Genomic DNA, 18,993 nt, shown 5'->3' with positions numbered 1-18,993 from the left:
AAAATGCTTAAAATATCATATAACATATAGTTTTGCATTGACGATTGATATAATTTACTTTCTAACGGAAATATGGGCCTGATTTTCCGAATTTCAGTCTCAATCTCGTCCACTCCTTCGATCGAATGATGAGGTGTGGTGTATTGTGGGTGATCGTCGACGGCTACATGTAGTTCTCAAGGTACCCGTGCGCGAGGTTTACCGTGAGTAGAGCCGTCGATTGGCAGCGCATCGATAGAACTTGAAGAGCGTCACGATACGAACGCGAGCATATTATTATTGGAAAGTGCCATGGAACATGCAGTTAACAAGAAAAAATAAAATAAGTTATCAAACACGAATTTATAATATTACCAACATCTGCTCAGATTCGATATACAAAAGCAAATAAAAACTTAGAATTTACTCATGATATAAGAAGAAAAAAATCACACAATTTGTTCTTACATCTGATCATTATAATCAAGGATATCTTTACCCGTCCGGCGCGCGTCCGGAATCATGATATAAATTGTCGCGCACGAAAATAATTGTTTTTCGTGGAGGGGTATGCGGCAAGTGCGATGAAAAGAAAATGGTTGGTAAATATAAAATAATTTTATCATATTCATAATTTTCATAATATTTGGAATAGCAAGTGTGAATTTTTCTTGATTGTATTTCCTCTAGTTGTCATTTTTAAAGCACTGAAATAAAGGTGTCCGGCAATAGGATACACTGCCATACTTCTTCTATTTCTAACTAGGCCTAGTAACTCTGTCTAGTCACAGTCACAGACACAGTGACAGTGTCCGATAATATGAACATCATTAACTGAAAGATTTTGTGAAATAAAAAGAAATTCATATCAGGCAAAAGAACAATAAAAATTTACCGAACACCAATCCATTGTTTTGAAGAAGTTTCGCTACATTAGCATTGAATCTATTCAGAAAATTCTGAATTGAAATGTTCACGTGTCTCAGCATGCCTGTTGATGTCGCCATTTTTGTACAATAAACAGCGCCCTCATAGTTTCAAATAGTTTAAGTTTCGAGGACGGATGGACTGAACATTTGGTGAAGGCATTTCGGCAAATTTCTCCTTGAAAATGACAGAGCAGTATAGTTTTTCACTGACTACGTTTAGGTAATGATATATCTGATCTTTTTAAGTTCAAGTCTTTTGGTGAAATAATTTTGGTGTCTGGTGTGTTTAAGAGATGTGGATGATAATGCAGAATGCAAGTCATGCCAGTCATGCCAGTCGTCCTTTTTTCTTTACTGTCCCACATGCTCAGAAATGTGTTAGTTACATGTAAGTTACAAAGCCGGGATGACAAACATGAAACATGTGTTCGATTTTGTTGAATTTTCTTCTTTCGTTGAATTGATTGGTAATCAGGGGCCCGTTTCTCAACACCGTCATAAGTCTAACTTCTTGACTAAATCGGAGATAGTGAGCTACTTGTCCGCTAACCGTTTCACGAAGCCCTCTTTACCAAGATCGGGTACAACCACTCTAGGCGACACCCCAATACTTACCCGTGCTAATAAACTGGGACTCCACTCACGCGCGTTTGGGCCTCCCTAGCTTAGAACTAAGCACTAATATCACCTTAAAAACTAAATCTACAAGGTATGTATAATCTATTTATAACTTTAATAATGTTTAATCGGTACTCACCGGTTCTTTTGTTGCATTTTCAGACCATTTCTCACAATTCTTCGTAAATATTTGCGGCAAATTTTGTCGCCATAGACAGCTTAGCGTCCATCTTTATTGATAAATGGAGCGCCCTTTACGATAGTTGTTAATGCCGCGGATAAATCGTTAGGCATTTTGGCCTGTGTTCAAGGCGTTCTTTCTGTTTTATTTTTTATATTGAAGATTGTGCATTTGTTGAATAGCGCCGTCTACGTCAGGTATGAGATCGAGTGTATAAATACACTCTTCCAAAATAATTATGATTCCGACCTGGCGCTGTTTAACTTCAATCTCTTTCACCTAAATTAGCGATGAATGCTAGCATTATAAAATATATATTATTAACGTCTGACGAAAAGAATAACCAACCGATCAGCTGACGAGAACGCGAATCACGTGATCTTCATATCAGCTTCGATCGCGAGTCAGAAGAGAAGAGCAGCTGCCCAGAAAATCAGGAAAAAGCCGTGAAAATGTAAGTTCCCCTTCATTTCTTTCATTTTTTCTGTTGCTAACGATGCATTTACACTATAAAATTATAATTTAAATAAGAGAAAGGAATAGAGCTTGTACTTGTGATATAATTGCCTAAATATCCTGTTCTCAGAGATTTCTAACCAAAAATACTACTGATGTCGCCTATGAGGTCCATACATGTAATGTTGGACCTCATTGGTACTAGGAGTGGGTACAACAACCTCACTAAATATTTATGACACCTCCGATCCTCTCATAACTTCTTTCTTAATGACGTAGTGGCATCACGTGGGTAGACTATGACATGCGAAAGTGCCTAGAAATTTAAAAATTATAATCTTACGTAATCAATCATAGAGGTTGAAATTACATCACAAAATAAGTGGGTTAATGCATTCAATGACAAAGAAACTATAAAAACTGTTGGTAAACGCAAAAAAAACCATTCATTTTGAAATAGTAAAATGATTTAATCAATAAAGATTCTACCACGTCAGGCCATCCATAACTGAACTCGTATTTTTTTGTTTTCAGACCCCTATTAACAGTTTGATGAATTATATCTCTACTTTAAGCATATAATTTGTCCAATATCGTATCTTTCGGTATCAATGATTAAAAATGTTTCGTCAAACTATATTTTGATGACGTTTGGAATCGTAAAAGTCCGTATAATTTTCATCATTTCACAAAGAAAACCGTTATGGTTTACTTTTGTAAACTATTAAAATTGGGTATCCCGGGGGTACCCATCTCAATGTCCACAAGATATTTTTTAGTCATGAAATTAATTATTCATAATTTAATTTTCTCTGCAATTGAATGCTCCAGTCTTCATGGTCTAAGTATGTATGATGCATAATTTACCTGTACTATTATTTTGAAAAGATTTATTTCCCAATTCATCTTAATATTTGCAATTTTGTCATAATTTTTCTTTTTGAAAATTATGCTATTTTGTGACTAAGGCTACGTCTCGTCTGCTCTTTTTACCGATAGTATCGATATCAAGGTATTCTAGATAGGAAGCCTTTCGAGAAACAGGTTTAGTAAGATTGGAACTAACTCCGTGGTTGGTGGATAAAGATATGACTAACTTGTCCATGTGTTGAGAAACGGGCCCCAGAACTATTAAGGCTTAACTGGGCCTTATCGTGAAATAAGTAACCTCTGATCTTGTGTGTGTGCATATTATTATTACAGCATTAGCAGCCATAGCCCACTCACACTAGTAGTAGTACGAGGTTAGTCATGTTAGTATATATTATTATATACTAACCTCGAGTCGTACACCGAACCGTGTTTGACCCTTGATTTCGAAGTAGTCGGCAAACTTCGCTTCATTGCTGAAGTAATATTTGCCGAAACTCCTTCTCGCTACTCACCGGGGCTCCTTCCGGTAAGTAGCAATACATTAAAAAATTAAAAATGTAATTTGAATATAATAATCGGTCAAAAAGAGCAAATTTCGCTTACCTCGGCCTGGAAAGTAACTTCGCTTGTCTCTTCTACGGAAATACAAGGAGGCCCATTGGTGGCGCTAATAAATTTCACAACCTTGATTCAGCTCCTCGGTAATTTTATAACTGTGTCTAAATTCTTTGAATGCGCAATTCTTATAATTAATTTACTAATTATGGGCACCAATAAATGAAATACCTTCAAACATGTCAAAAACATAATTCAAGATTATTATTGGCGATGATAACACTTTTCTGCAATTAATTTAAAACGATGACTGATAAAGAAAAATTGAAAAAAATATACGTGCCTGGAACGAAACCAGCAGTACAGGCTTTAATGAACATCAATAATACGGTATACCAACGTCTTTACAATGAAAAGATTGGACACTTCACGGACTTTGCGTAATGACCTGTGTAAAATAGTGTAGGTGCCTAGTCTTTCCCTTGTCGTGTCTTTGATATGAATATAAATCGCGCGCCCTCTTTAGACGAAAATTGATATCGGCGCTGACCAAATTTTATCTCCGTGAAATCTTCACTAAAGATCAAGAAAATATACATGTTTTTTAGAAGAAACTTCAAGGAGAAGTCACGGAAGGATCTAAATGATTGGGTAAGTGTCATAGCAGAATGTGAAATCCCTAATTATGTGTGATGTTTTATGTGGGCGAAAGCCTAGTAGTATATGGATGTGTCGTGTGTGTCGCGTTATTATGAATGATATTCCTTCGCACGCGAGATGATATGAGCCCATGGGTGAGCATAGCCTGGCCTGGAGGCGTCTGGGGAGTAACTAAAAGTCATCTACTCTACGTACTACTACTACGTTAACCCAGGGAGCTCCCGCCCGCTGCGCGGAGCCCAGGGGCTTACCGTGTATTTGACCATACTCACAGGACAAGGGTGATTTATGGTCTAAATATTTCTCCAAACGAATTGTGAACAGCAATTATGCACTTACCACGATTATATGGATGAAGGTCTAATGAGTGGCAGTTTCCTGACATCTGGGCACAAACTGGAACCTCAAAAAAACGAAAAGTTCTCTCCTTCTACCACAGTCTCGATCGGCCATTTTGTTACGATTCATAACAAAAATGGCCGATCGAGACGGGGGTAGAAGGAGAGAACTTTTCGTTTTTTGAGGCTCGCGTCCGTAATGTTGGGGAAGTACAATAAGAAACAAGATGGCGGCGTAAACATCGGGCAAGTCTCTTCCGTCTTTTCACAATATTTTTTCATTTTTTTAATGAATTCTTGTTTTAAAAATAACAAAGAGAGCGTAGAAATGTCGGAAATGAAGTTTTATCCCATGTACATGATTTAGAGCTAGATCTTTTAGAAGGAAAGTAGAAATCTCGGGGGTGAAAGTTTCAGGTTTTGGCTTCCTTTGTGTGGGTCTATGAGATAGAAGCCCTGGCTTCATATGAGAGTAACCTTACGTTAGTAAATTATTTTTACTCTCTAAAAGCCGCCTGGCTAGGTGCGAGGTTAGTATACTAATACTAACCTCGCAATACGTGTGAGTGTACGTAGGCTTACTCCCCACTGACGCCTGGGACGCCAAGGTATATTCACGCACGTACGGCCACAAAACCTGAAACTTTCGCCCCCGAGATTTCTACTTTCCCTCTAAAAGATCTAGCCCTAAAACATGTACATGGGGTTCAACTTCATTTCCAACATTTCTGCGATATCGATTTTAAAGAAGAATTCATTAAAAAAACAAGAAAAATGTTATGAAAAGAGCTTACGGCCGTGTTTACGTTGCCATCTTGATTTCTTTGTCTTCCACTTGGCGACAGCACGCAAATCGCGCGTCGGCCGGCCGATTCGTTTGGTTCACACAATTAATCATCAAAAATCAAAATAACAGTAATGTCCAACTTGACTACTACTTACTTGATTTATATTGCCCCCAAAATGAAACCGATTGTGTAATTATGATGCCTATTCACCATTAATTTGAAGTTTATTTCGATTATGGTTCGAGTCTTACTCGTCTGCTCGTGCCGAGATAATTTATGCACGATGAATTCATGAATGGAAGTCGCCATCGATCGTGCATGCGCAGTAGGCCTACTGTGCTTTAATCAAACCAGAAAATGGCCGGAAAATTGGCGCGATCAACGTAAAGTAAATCTTGCTTTCATAAACAATATTAATATCATGACCATAGAACACGATTTAATCGTAATAATTAACAATAATTTGCATATGATAATCATTAATATGAATTTTTAGCTTGATGTGAAAACGTTTGTATTTCGTATCAATTTTCAATGACGGACATCACATGACGATCGACTTGAGTGAGTGCACTTGTTGAAAACAATAATTATCACGTCAGGATTGATTCTCGAACATTGCCAACATGCAGAATCTCTTTACAAGATCGTAATATCACCATATAATAACATTTTACATGACAAAACAGAAAATTGCATTTGATATTTTTTCCCATCAATTTGAAGCTAGTTTGTGCCCAACCTAGGGCTCTGATCTCATGAATGGAAAATATTTCATACGTCATCGAACGCGCATGTGCATTGTGCTTCTTTTCTCGGAGCTCGGAGACGTCGTCCAGAGATGGAATGAAAATAAAGATAATGCCAGTATAATTCTTCCATATGAACATAACATACTTTGCTGACATCGTCATTATTTCTAGTATGGCCATAAAATCTTATTAAATCGTAATTATTTAACATCCAATAATACTTTATATGAATTTAGAGCTCGATCCGATGCTCTTGTGTCTGACTCTAAAATAAAGAATGGATTATCAGGATTAATTCTCGAACATCGTCATAACTCATATTCCACAATATTTTCTCACAACCGTTATATCAGCATTGAATACCAATTCAAATGACCATCCAGAGAAAATTATGTATTTATTCCCATCAATTTATTTGGAGCTCATTTTGGATCTAACTACCCCGCCAACTACACAATCTCAGGCAAGTAACAGCGCTCTCCGCTGGTCGAACTTGTTTGCTGGCGCTGGCAAGCATGCCTGTCGTTTCGGGAGAGTGGGTGTACGGGGCTGGTGTGTGCGAGACTGGACTGCGAGTGCTAGTTGACCGACAATCATTCGGATCGTCTCTGAATGATTCATGTCTTTAATATTGTTTCATTTTAAACTTATATGTTGTCATCTGCAAATATCATTGTTGGAGATATTTTGGGAAGAATTCTGCACTGGTCCCCGGCTTTTTTTGTGTTTTGTGATGATAGAAAATACAAACGAAATTTGCTCCGTCATCTAGTTGCTTGTGCAACGCTCACCCGGCCAGCGCATACCGTCAGTGCATGCAGTGCGTGCATAGCGCATTGACGCGACGGCCGGAGCAAAAAAAAAATGACTCGATTTCCCCGCCTTCAAAATTTGATGCATCGATGTTCAATCGAATTAAAGCTGTCGAACACAGGTTTTCAAAATAATCGATATGACTCAGGCTTAATCAGAACATGTTTTAACATTGTTTTGAGGTGTTAATTAGTTAAAATATATTATACCTCTGTTACGGACTCCCTTCTTCGAGAAGAAATATAAATCACGCATTATTCTTAAATTTCTTACAACGGCGGAAAAGGAAATAAAACAAAATAGAATTCACGAACATCTCAGGTTAAAGAACGATTGATTTGGGAATTTTTTTAAATTGTTTTTGAGGTCCTAACGAGTAAAAATATATACCTTTCGCTATGAACTCTCTAAGAAATACAAATGATGTTAATGAGTTTAAATATAATTGATATACCTTTCGTTACGGACTCCCATTCTCCGAGAAGAAATATAAATCACGCATTATTCTGAAATTTCTTATAATGGCGGAAAAGAAAATAGAACAAATAGAAGTCACAAACATCTCAGGTTAATGAACGATTGATTTGGGAATGTTTTAATATTGTTTTTGAGGTCCTAAAGAGTTAAAATAAATTCATATACCTTTCGCTATGAACTCTCTAAGAAATATAAATGATGCACTATTCCGACAATGTCGGATTGTTTTGAGGTGTTAATGAGTTGAAAAATATTTGATATACCTTTTGTTACGGAATCCTGTTCTCCGAGAAGAAATATAAATCACGCATTATTCTTAAATTTCTTACAACGGCGGAAAAGAAAATAGAACAAAATAGAAGTCACAAACATCTCAGATTAATGAACTTCAAATTAATGGTGAATAGGCATCATAATTATACAATCGGTTTCATTTGGGGGGGAATATCAATCAAGTAAGTATTAGTGAAATTAGACATTACCGTTTATTTTGATGATTGTGTGATCCAAACGAAACGGCCGGCCGACGTATTTGATCTAGTTTTTAATTTTTTTTTCGATGCACTGATTTTGCAAAATCTGCAACTTTCGATGACATCGATCGAACACCGATTTTAGAATCGATTCGACCCAGGCTTACTTATGATATTACACAAGTGCATGTCAGACCCCGAATTGCTCAATGACATGATTTCATGTATAAAGCCAATGCGAATTTTTCGCCAACATTTGTATCTGTATCAATATTTGTACATGATTAGAAAATTATTAACAATAATTTCCATTAAAAAAAAAAAAAATAACCAGAAAACTGTACATAAGAAATATTAAAAAAAAGTTAAAACAAACATAAAAAACATTTTGATCAGAATTCCTCAAAGAAATAAGCAGTTCAAGGGCTTTATTTATAGATTTAAACCCAAACTTGTATTTCATGTATTAAAATTGTTATAATTGATTAAAATGAAATAAAGCATATTGATTAAATGAAATTAAGCTTTGAAAGCCCATAGTCTATATAGCTTATGTTATTTTTTTCAATCATTGTGTGAATCCTTCTCACCCCCTAGATTGACAAGACTCATAAGTATGTATGTACATGTATGAGAAATAAAATTATAAAATGTCAACTTACTTTTTTGCATTCAATTTCAATGAAATAGTAATTTGGGGGAAAATGTTAACTTTACTATTGGAAATTAAGTTACAAATATTGTAGTTATCTCTTACTCCAAAAATGCATTTAAAACATAAAGAGCTTAAATTGTACTGTATTAATGTATCCTGTAGTATCATTGATTTACAGAAAATTTAATCGTTCGTTGGAAGAAAAAAAATGTTTTAAACGATTTAAAACATTTTAAAAACGTTTTAAAACAAAAAAAAAGTTTGGTTTTTGTCTCACCTGCATAGCAGAGTGAGACCTATAGTATAGGCGCCACTTTTACGGCGGCGGCCAGGGGCGGATCCAGCTTTTTATAAAGGGGGGGGGTTGGGGTGGTATGCGAGGGAGCGTAGCGACCGAGTCCAAGCGAGCGAGGGGGGAGGGTGTGGGAGGGGGGTGTCCCCCCTCCCACAGTAGGGACAATTTTTGACAATCTGTGTGTGAAAATGGCGTTTTCTTGCATCTAAAACACCACTCTTTTTGGTATAGAAGTCATTGCCAAAAGAAATAATAATAATAATAATAATAATACTAATAATAATAATAATAATAATAATAATAAATGAAATAAATACATAGAAATAGAATAAAATAAAATTACAAGTTTAAAAAAAAAGATAAGATTTAAAAAAATGGTCCCCGGATTTTTTTTTTTGGGGGGGTTGCAACCCCCCCCCAACCCCCCCTCTAGATCCGCTTCTGGCGGCGTCAACACCAAATCTTAACCGAAGGTTTTTGAAATGACAGAATAACTTAGAAAGTATATAAACCTAGTTCATGAAACTTGGCCATAAGGTTAATCAAGTATTACTTAAGTTAACATCCTGCCTGAGTTTCATGTCACATGACCAAGGTCAAAGGTCATTTAGGGTCAATGAACTTAGACCATGTTGGGGAATCAACATCAAAATCTTAACCTAAGGTTAAGTTTTTGAAATGTCAGCATAACTTGGAAAATATATGGACCTAGTTCATGAAACATGGACATAAGGTTAATCAAGTATAACTGAACATCCTGTGCAAGTTTCAGGTCACACGATTAAGGTCAAAGGTCATTTAGGGTCAATGAACTTTGGCCAAATTTGGGGTATCTGTTGAATTACCATCATAACTTTGAAAGTATATTGGTCTAGTTCATAAAACTTGGACATTCAGAGTAATCAAGTATCACTGAACATCCTGCGCACATTTCAGGTCACATGACCAACGTCAAAGGTCAATGAACTTTGGCCATAATGGGGGTATCTGTTGAATTACTATCATAACTTTGAAAGTTTATGGATCTGACTCATGAAACTTGGACATAAGAGTAATCAAGTATCACTGAACATCCTGTGCGAGTTTCAGGTCACATGATCAAGGTTAAAGGTCATGTACATGTAAGGTCAATTAACTTTGGCCATGTTGGGGGTATTTGTTGAATTACCATCATATCTCTGTAAGTGTACATATTGGTCTAGTTCATAAAACGTGGACATAAGAGTAACCAAGTATCACTGAACATCTTGTGCGAGTTTCAGGTCACATGACCAAGGTCAAAGGTCAATGGACATTGGCCATGTTGGGGGTATTTGTTGAATTACCTTCATAACTTTGAAAGTTTATGGATCTGACTCATGAAACTTGGACATAAGAGTAATCAAGTATCACTGAACATCCTGTGCGAGTTTCAGGTCACATGATCAAGGTTAAAGGTCATGTACATGTAAGGTCAATTAACTTTGGCCATGTTGGGGGTATTTGTTGAATTACCATCATATCTCTGTAAGTGTACATATTGGTCTAGTTCATAAAACGTGGACATAAGAGTAACCAAGTATCACTGAACATCTCATGCGAGTTTCAGGTCACATGACCAAAGTCAAAGGTCATTTAAGGTCATTGAACTTTGGCCATTTTAGAGGTAATTATTAGATTGCTGTCATAACTTTCAAAGTTTATAGATATAGTGTATAAAATGTGGATATAGGGGTAATCAAGTATCACTGACAAGTTTTAGGTCACATGATCAAGGTCAAATGTCATTTATTGTCAAGGAACTTAGTATTGTATCATTATATGAATGGTGTTTTTGTGAATAATTATTTTATAATAGTTTTCAAAGTCAGCACTGCTGCTATATTGAATCGCTAGGTGCAGGTGAGGCTGCCAGAAGCGCTCCACTTGTTGCAGTTTAGATATCACAAATTATATCTGAAGTTTTTTATGTGGATTTTGTACAATGGTGCTTGAAATTCTTACTACTCTGGCGTTTTTTTTTTTTCAAACTTATTGAGATTCCTATGCCCCTGGAGTGCTCTATTTAATTCTAACTGTTGAGATTTTAATAAATAACTAGTTTCAAATTAGCCTGTCAAAATCTACACACTGATATACACCCACCATAAAAGTTAGAGCTGACATTGAATACAAAGCACATACAAAATTATGAAAAAGGTTAGGGCCAAATGAATTAAAACTGAAACTTGTTATTGTTTTCCTTCCCCCTCCCTCAACTTTCTGTTTATCATTCAGCCCTTCGGGTAAACTGGTTCAGATTGAATATGCACTAAATGCTGTTGCTGCTGGTGCTCCATCTGTTGGTATCAAAGCATCAAATGGTGTTGTCATAGCAACAGAGAAGAAGCACAAATCTGTCCTCTATGAGGAACAGAGTGTTCATAAGGTAGAAGTCATCACAAAGAACCTTGGTATGGTATACAGCGGCATGGGACCAGACTACAGGTAAGTTTTTCAAGGACTGATGTGATGTACATGTAACATGATATAGAAGAAAAAAAACATGCTTTCCATAATACCTGTTAGAGATGAAAATCATACTGTATGGAATGGATTCATAACATCAATACATTCATATGAAAACAAACTTATTTAAGTTTAGATCTCATATGTTTTTCCACTGTGTAGAGGGTAGTCTAAAGGGGAGTGAAGATTTGAATGTCATCTGATATAAATCTCTGGCAATGACTTTCTTTTCTTTTTTCTTCATTTTATTTCATGAGATTTACAATTTTAGAAAAGATCTACATTACTGGTTAGTTCTTTTGTCGTGAAGAAAGGTACTTTTATTCACACATGATTTACTACATAGTCATTGTTATCTCATTAATAAATATTAATAAATTCATTGCACAGGGAGTCTTATTCTTCCTGTTTAGTGTTTTTTTTTTGTTTACATCATTTCAACAGATAATGAATGCCAAGCTCTGATGTGAAAACGCTATTAATTGCTGGACTTATGTATTTGATGGAAATGTGATAATTATTTATGTTGTAAGGAATAATGTATTTGTTCATCTTTTGTTGAAAATGAAACAGGCTGATGGTGAGACAAGCAAGAAAACTAGCTCAGAATTATTTCTTACAGTATCAAGAGCAAATCCCTACATGTCAGCTTGTCCAAAGAGTTGCATCTGTCATGCAGGAATACACTCAGAAAGGGTAAGGATGCTCAAAGAGAGTGGTTGCAACACTGATTACTCCACTAATATGTATTGTTCTTGAAAAGGTAGACATCTGAAATCATTTCACTAAATGAACCTGCATAATATATATATAATGATCATTTGAAATTGTTAGACCTATTGAAGTTGTTGAAATGTAGTCATTAACAGAATATTAATGTATATCTATCTGACCTGTATCTGTATGCCCTTTCCAATTCCATGCATATTTGATCCTCTGAAAAATACTAGTATAATACAAGAGAGAAGTGGTCTTCTAAGTACAGATGTAATATATTGTTTAGCAGCACATTCTGTCAATAAAATGACATGTTTTCATATAGGTATACTTTCACTTATAAATTCTATCTGTTCCCAGAAGTTTGACAATGCTTTTACTATGTTGGCTTTGTCAGTACATTGTAGATGACCAGCTCTTGAAAGACTACACACATGTTTAACTGGTGTACATGTACAACTTAATTCTGTTTAACCCCTTCTAGCTTGTTATGATGATGTCATTACAGGAATGAGTTTCGGCATTGTTTCATGAAGGCATCAGCACTGAAAAGTTGTCTTTATATGCAGTTACTGTAGAATGATGAGGGCTTCTCGACTAAAACCAAAGATTCAACTGAAATTGTCATTGAATGACAACCAGCCATATGACATCCCATATGAAACAATGTATTAGGTCTGTAAGGGTGGAAATTTGCAGATTCAACGACAACAAATGAATATATACACATATATATCTATATATGAAATATATGTCAACATTTAATGACAAAATAGGACTTATATGGATTCCTTTCCAGCACATCAGAAGGTTTGTCATCATACGATGCCTTTTATTCCTCTTACAGTGGTGTACGTCCTTTTGGTGTTTCTTTACTTGTTGCTGGTTGGGACGCTGATGAAGCCAGACCGTACCTATTCCAGTGTGATCCCTCAGGGGCATACTTCCCCTGGAAGGCTACAGCCATGGGCAAGAATCATGTCAGTGGAAAGACATTCCTAGAGAAGCGTTACAATGAAGACATGGAGCTTGAAGATGCAGTCCACACAGCCATTCTCACACTTAAGGTAATTTATTAATGAATAATTATTTAGGCTTGAAGCAGGTGTTCAACATATTGATATGGACTTTAGTTTCAAACTGGGAAAATAAAATGTTTTGCTGTGCAATTGAAAATGAGTTTGTAAAGTGAGAGTTTGTGCCCATCAGGGAGAGTAATTTATCAAGCTTGATTAGAAATAGTTATGAATATTCTTACATGTAGTTGAAATATTTAACATGTTTTTCTGGTTGCAATACACTCTTTTGATATGGATGGCTATATGTTGATCCTGATTTTTATCTCACCCTTCAAACTCCTTTAGCCATATCCAGTCCGGGGGGGGGGGGGGGCCTACCCCCTCAACTATTCGTGCAATATTTTCGCTGCGCAAATTTTTTTGACCGGGCGTCTCACTGAATTTTTACCTTCAAGTCTTGCGCAAATTTTGAGACCAATTTTGCGTCACCCGGGTACGCGGTTCCAAAATTATACAATATTATGTAAGTGCATGCTAGACCAAAAATTGCTCAAAAACGTGATTTTGTGTACAAAGTCATTGCAAATTGTGTTTTCAACCAAAAATAAATGTATGATTATTTTTAGTTTTGCTGGTCTAAATGTTTTATTTTCTGCTGTTTTTGATCTCAGAAGAGTCTTCAACAAATTCAATTGAAAAAACAATGAAGAACAAAAGTCCAAAAAACAAAGAAATACATGGAAATTGCAAAAAACAATATAATACATAAGAAATTGATCTGATATCACAATTTTTTTCATGTACACTTGCTAAGGACACCATAAAGAGCTTTTATACCAAATATTAGAACATTTGGAGATTTATTTAGGGAGTTAGAGGAAAAAGTATGATCTTGCATACTAATTACGCATAAATTAGCATAACCACTTAAAGGGGAATCCAGCCTTGGCCATAAAATGTTGTGGTGGGAAGGAGAAAAAATGAATTAAACAGAATGGTGAAAGTTTGAAAGAAATTGGACAAGCAATAAGAAAGTTATAGCGGCTTTAAAATTGAGATCACTAATACTATGTAGATTTCAAATTGGCAAATGGGTAAGTAAATTATGACAAGGGGCAAGGACAACTTTCCCATAGGCCATGTACTTTATTATCAGGGATTTGTGGTTTTCTCCTAAGTCCCCATTCCCCTGGGGCAGTAATCTAAATATAGCCCAGGCCCCAGGTAGTATTTTGTTTTATGTCCTCATGAAAGAAAAATACAATTTGAAATAAAACTTTTGGGAAAAATGACATTTTAGCCATAATATGTATTGGAGTACATGGAAGAGTAGTCCTTGCCTTACATCACTACGACATCCCATATGCGGCCAATTTGAAGTCTCCATGGATATAGTGATTACCAATATTTACAACTTTATTATTTAAAAATTCATAACTTTCTTGTTGTTTGTCCAATATTATTCAAACTTTCACCTATCAACTTGTCTGATTTTTCTTTTCCTTATAAAAACAAGTTTTTATTTGGGTTGGATATCCCTTTAATAGCAATTTGCATGAAATTAATTACTATACAATTTTGTAGATTGTGTCCCAGACAACCTGCGTGCCAATTTTCGGCGCGATCACGTGGTCGGCGGCTGAGATCTCACGGGGGGGGGGGGGGCCTTGGAGGCCTACTCAAGGTCTACTTTTAGTCGCATAACTATTTCAAAGTTCTGCGCAAATCATTTTTCACTAACTTTTCAAAAGTCTTGAACTTTCTGATGATGCTCTGGACAGTAGCAACATGAACCTTAAAACGCTTGGATTGCCCTGTAGCACAAACCATCTTTGTAAGCATTCACTATTCGCAATCTCAGGTCGTCAATACGTTCCTTTCGCTTGACCATGATGAAGTTTAAACCGATTCCAATGAACTGACAAAGATCTTGCCACTGATTCTCAATTTATAGAACCACTGATATTTCTGGAATTCAAAGACTTTGACTTTCTCAACAAAATTTTATTTAAAAAAACTGAATTGAATTGATTTTAAATTAATTTCATCAACATGGCAACTAACATCTGGATAAACCCAAGAAGAGAGAAGATTTCTGAGATCTCAGGAACTTCCTCTTCCTGGATACCATGCACATGATGCAGTTCATGGCTTAAATTATTTTGTATTCATGCCTGACATAATAGGGTCCAGCTTGAAGCCATATGGGGGTAGTAAAATATTTGAATTATGGAAAATAAGGTGTCTTATACTTGAGCAAGACAGGGGTATGAATACTTTTGAACATCAGAAAATTCAGAAAAGTCATCTTCTCTATTATTATGCAAATGAGATGAAAATAAAATCAGCATGCATTTGTAGATAATGTCTAGTAGTATTCAACTACTATCCAAGTTATCCTAGTCCAGCTTTCATTTTTATGAAAAATGCAAAAAACATATTTTCTTAGGGGTATGAATACTTCTGAGCACAACTGTATATAGTTTTTTTTCCTGAGGGTTACTTCTATTTTTTTTTCTTTTTGGAGGGTAGGGGGGGGGGGGTAGAACAAGAGATTGGTAAACTAATTAGAGATTCCCTCAATTCTTCCTACAATATTTACAATAATTATGTGTGTTACTCTTATGGTTGATAGTATCAAATTTTATTATTTACAGGTATTTAGGGAATGGGGAAGTAACTGATAAGGTAATATTTATTTCTCTATAATAAAAATGATTATTTCATCTTTTGGACTGTATTAGGGCTTTGCTTTTTTAAAGTATTAGGTGTATTTATCTCAACTTAATTTACATATTTGCTCTGTTTAATTGCTTTTGGTGTGGTGCCTAATCTTTACCTTTTAAATATAAATGTTGTTTTGTGCATTGGCATAAGAGTTGTTTCACACCTTTATATTGTAGGCCTGTTTACTTGTGGAAATGTAATTTTCTTAATTAGAATAGAGTACCGAAGTGATGACGTCACAAAAAACTGTTTTTGTATTTCTGATTTTCAGCATTTTTGATACCATATTCTGGTCGAGCATGATGAATCACCCCCACTTTCAAAATTTGGTGAGAATCGGTCCATGGGGGGCCTGAGATATGACCTCATGGATACATAATTAGCCCCATTGAAGTCAATGTATTGTTGGCCTGGTTACATTTAGAACCTATCCCCATTGAATTCAATGTATTGTTGGCCTGGTTACATTTAGAACCAGGCCAATAATATATAGGCTACATTGACTTCAATGGGGCTAATAATGTATTCATGAAGTCATATCTTGGGGGCCCCACGGACCAATCCCCATCACATTTGGGTTGTGGGAGTTTTTCATCATGCTCTACCAAAATATGGTATAAAAAATGCTGAAATGCAAAAAGTGAAAATTTGTGACATCACAGTTCGGTACTCTATAGCAGCTAAGCTTTAATGCCCATCATCCTTTTCTTGTTATCTTCTATAGGAAAGCTTTGAAGGTCAAATGAATGAGGACAACATCGACATAGGAATATGTAATGAGACAGGATTCAGAAGGCTTGCTCCAGCAGAAGTAAAGGATTATCTTGCATCAATAGCATAACATTTCATCAATATTTTCATATCTTCCTACCTGCCACATGTGCCCCTTCTATTTGGATATCTTTTCATGTTATATTTCATGTATGGAATGATTGAATAATGAATATGAGTGATCAATTTTGCTTTGGGCCCTACCTTTAAAAAAAACAGCAAAGCTGGGAACTAATTCATTTTATTATTTTCTTGATATGTATATTGATTGCAACCATAAAAGTGGGATTAATTAATTGAAAAAAAAAATGTATTGCAAAATTAAATCAGTTTTCCATTATTCTGATACAGGAGCAAATCAAGTTAGTGTGCAACAGTCAGTATCAGTTCAGATTTCTCTCTCAAGCCTTAGCTCTTTTATCAGTCACTGTCATGCCAGATTTTCATTGTAAATGAATTAGAATGGGAAATATCATGTTTCTTATGTCATACATAAAACTTGATTGCCTTGAGACCCATACCCCCCCCCCCCCCCCCCCTTGGTATGACAGACAGACATATGTGTATATCGAGGTATCTCAAAAAGATAGGCAGTGGTTAGGTAGCAAGATATGATAAGTTGTACATTGTACTTGCATAAAATGTAAATTAAAAAAATGATTACCCTTTCTTGTTGTGTATTGTCTGTTCTACTGATAATGGTTCATTTGTGATTCCTGGGATTATTTGTCTTGTTCCACAAGAGTTGTGAATTTTTTTTTTTTCAGCCACAATATCGGTAATGTGCTAAAATCAGTCAAAAATAAATGAATCCTCGCACATTGATAAATATCTGAATATTCTAAATTTGAATGTAGGTCTAAGGGTTATGTTTATTTTCTTGCAGTCACTGTTGTGAATCTAGGAGCATTCTGATATCGGTCTGAACCATCCAGTTTGGGGTATTGATATATTATCCTAGATTAATATTGGCAGCATTATTTATCCTTATTTGATGTTGTTATCACACAAGCACCAAGGAGATCTTTTTTTAGGAATGTATTTGAGCTAGGGGAATCCAAATAGGAGATCACCATTAAGAATGGGCATGTTGAAGTATACATTGGTTGTGTTTAAAAAGATGCTTAGAAAGAAGTACATAGCAATTTCCCATAAAATCTGTGACCAGTGATTTCCCATTACTGTTTCATAAAATTTTGAAATAATGGTGCGTCATCTCTTGTCGAAAGTTGTTAACAAGCCATGAAATACATGCGTATAAATGTAGTTAGATATATATAAAAAGAATTCAGGTCAGTTCAATTTATTTGTTTTCTCAGCATAAAAAACAATATACAATATGTACAAGAATTAAGATGACATCTATAAGAGAAAAAAAGGAAACTACAGAAAAGGTTTATGAAAACTTGCGAGTTGTAGCTCCTAGTAATTCAATTAAAATACATAATAACAAAATTTAAAAAATATACAAACTGCATCAGAAATCACCAGCTTACATATTCTTGTTTATTTATTTTTTAAATCTTTTCTTAATGGATATACATGCAATTCCTTGTCAATTTCCACATGTCCAACACTTCATAAAGTATATTCTTACCTCAGGATCAAAACACCGTGGTTTATCAATATTTGTATTTCATTTCTTGCAGTTGTAAATCTTACCTTTCTTTGTGTAAAAAGAGAAATAGCTGGCATATGAACTAATATTATGTTTTATTGTGTTTAGATTTTACTAATTGATTCCTTTTCTAAGCAAATATTCAAAGAAAAACACTGATGATACTATGAGATGTCGCTGGTTAACCATCATGTACATGCAATATGTGCAAATCATAGATGCATTCTTCTCTTTTACAGGAAATTGTCTTTTTTTTTTAATTGAAAGAAGGGCAAGGGTGCTCTCAGTATATTCCCAGTTCATTATTTAAACATTGTATCTTGAGTTTGTAATCCTCTGTAAATTATCTAACTCTTCATGAGATTAGAAGTCGTATGGATGGCATACATTAAACTTTTTGTTCAACAAGTTTTTGTGTATATCGAAATCTTCTGTAAAGAGAGGATAATTTATTGTTTGGTTTGTAGTCCACAGAATGTGTGTTAATACAGTGCGTATCAATAAAAAGTTTAAACTTTGAAAAAATCCTGGGAATTGAAAAATATACAAGAAATATATATTCTTGGGTTTAAGTCTCATCTATCAAATGAAAGTATATATTTTGACAGAATGTTACACTTTAGTGAGCACTGTCCATTTTTGTAAAGCTTGCAGAAATAAATTTGCACAGAAATTATAATTTTCACGCTGTGTCAAAGAAAAAAGGCGAAAACAAACTGACCGTTCAGTACATTTTTCATACATTTCTTTTGTATTTTTAGCCAATTGAAATAAAACAGATACATTTAAACATTTTGTAATAACTTTGCCAC

The 18,993-nt window shown here is 35.2% G+C and overlaps 1 protein-coding gene across 1 annotated transcript; it reads left to right on the top strand.

The window, feature by feature from the left end:
• Nucleotides 1-744: 744 nt before the first annotated feature.
• On the top strand, nucleotides 745-18,589 carry LOC129255406 (proteasome subunit alpha type-2-like). The gene is made up of 5 exons (XM_064097576.1): nucleotides 745-1,128; nucleotides 11,099-11,308; nucleotides 11,903-12,025; nucleotides 12,894-13,113; nucleotides 16,517-18,589. Exons 1-5 carry the CDS (start codon nucleotides 1,091-1,093, stop codon nucleotides 16,631-16,633), a joined length of 708 nt encoding a protein of 235 aa, XP_063953646.1. The 5' UTR covers nucleotides 745-1,090; the 3' UTR covers nucleotides 16,634-18,589.
• The last annotated feature ends 404 nt before the right edge of the window (nucleotides 18,590-18,993 follow it).

The sequence above is a fragment of the Lytechinus pictus genome, chromosome 3, assembly GCF_037042905.1.
Source record: "Lytechinus pictus isolate F3 Inbred chromosome 3, Lp3.0, whole genome shotgun sequence".
NCBI classification, from domain to species: Eukaryota; Metazoa; Echinodermata; class Echinoidea; order Temnopleuroida; family Toxopneustidae; genus Lytechinus; species Lytechinus pictus.
The sequence above is the reverse complement of the archived record's forward strand: the minus strand, read 5'-3'. Positions and strand labels throughout refer to the sequence as shown.

Excerpts from the sequence above, each read along its gene's own strand:
- LOC129255406 (XM_064097576.1), top strand. The coding sequence starts at position 1,091 with ATGACAGAGCAGTATAGTTTTTCACTGACTACGTTTAG. Across the intron at positions 1,129-11,098 it reads TTTTCACTGACTACGTTTAG|CCCTTCGGGTAAACTGGTTC; the intron begins GTAATGATATAT and ends TTTATCATTCAG. Across the intron at positions 11,309-11,902 it reads GGCATGGGACCAGACTACAG|GCTGATGGTGAGACAAGCAA; the intron begins GTAAGTTTTTCA and ends AAAATGAAACAG.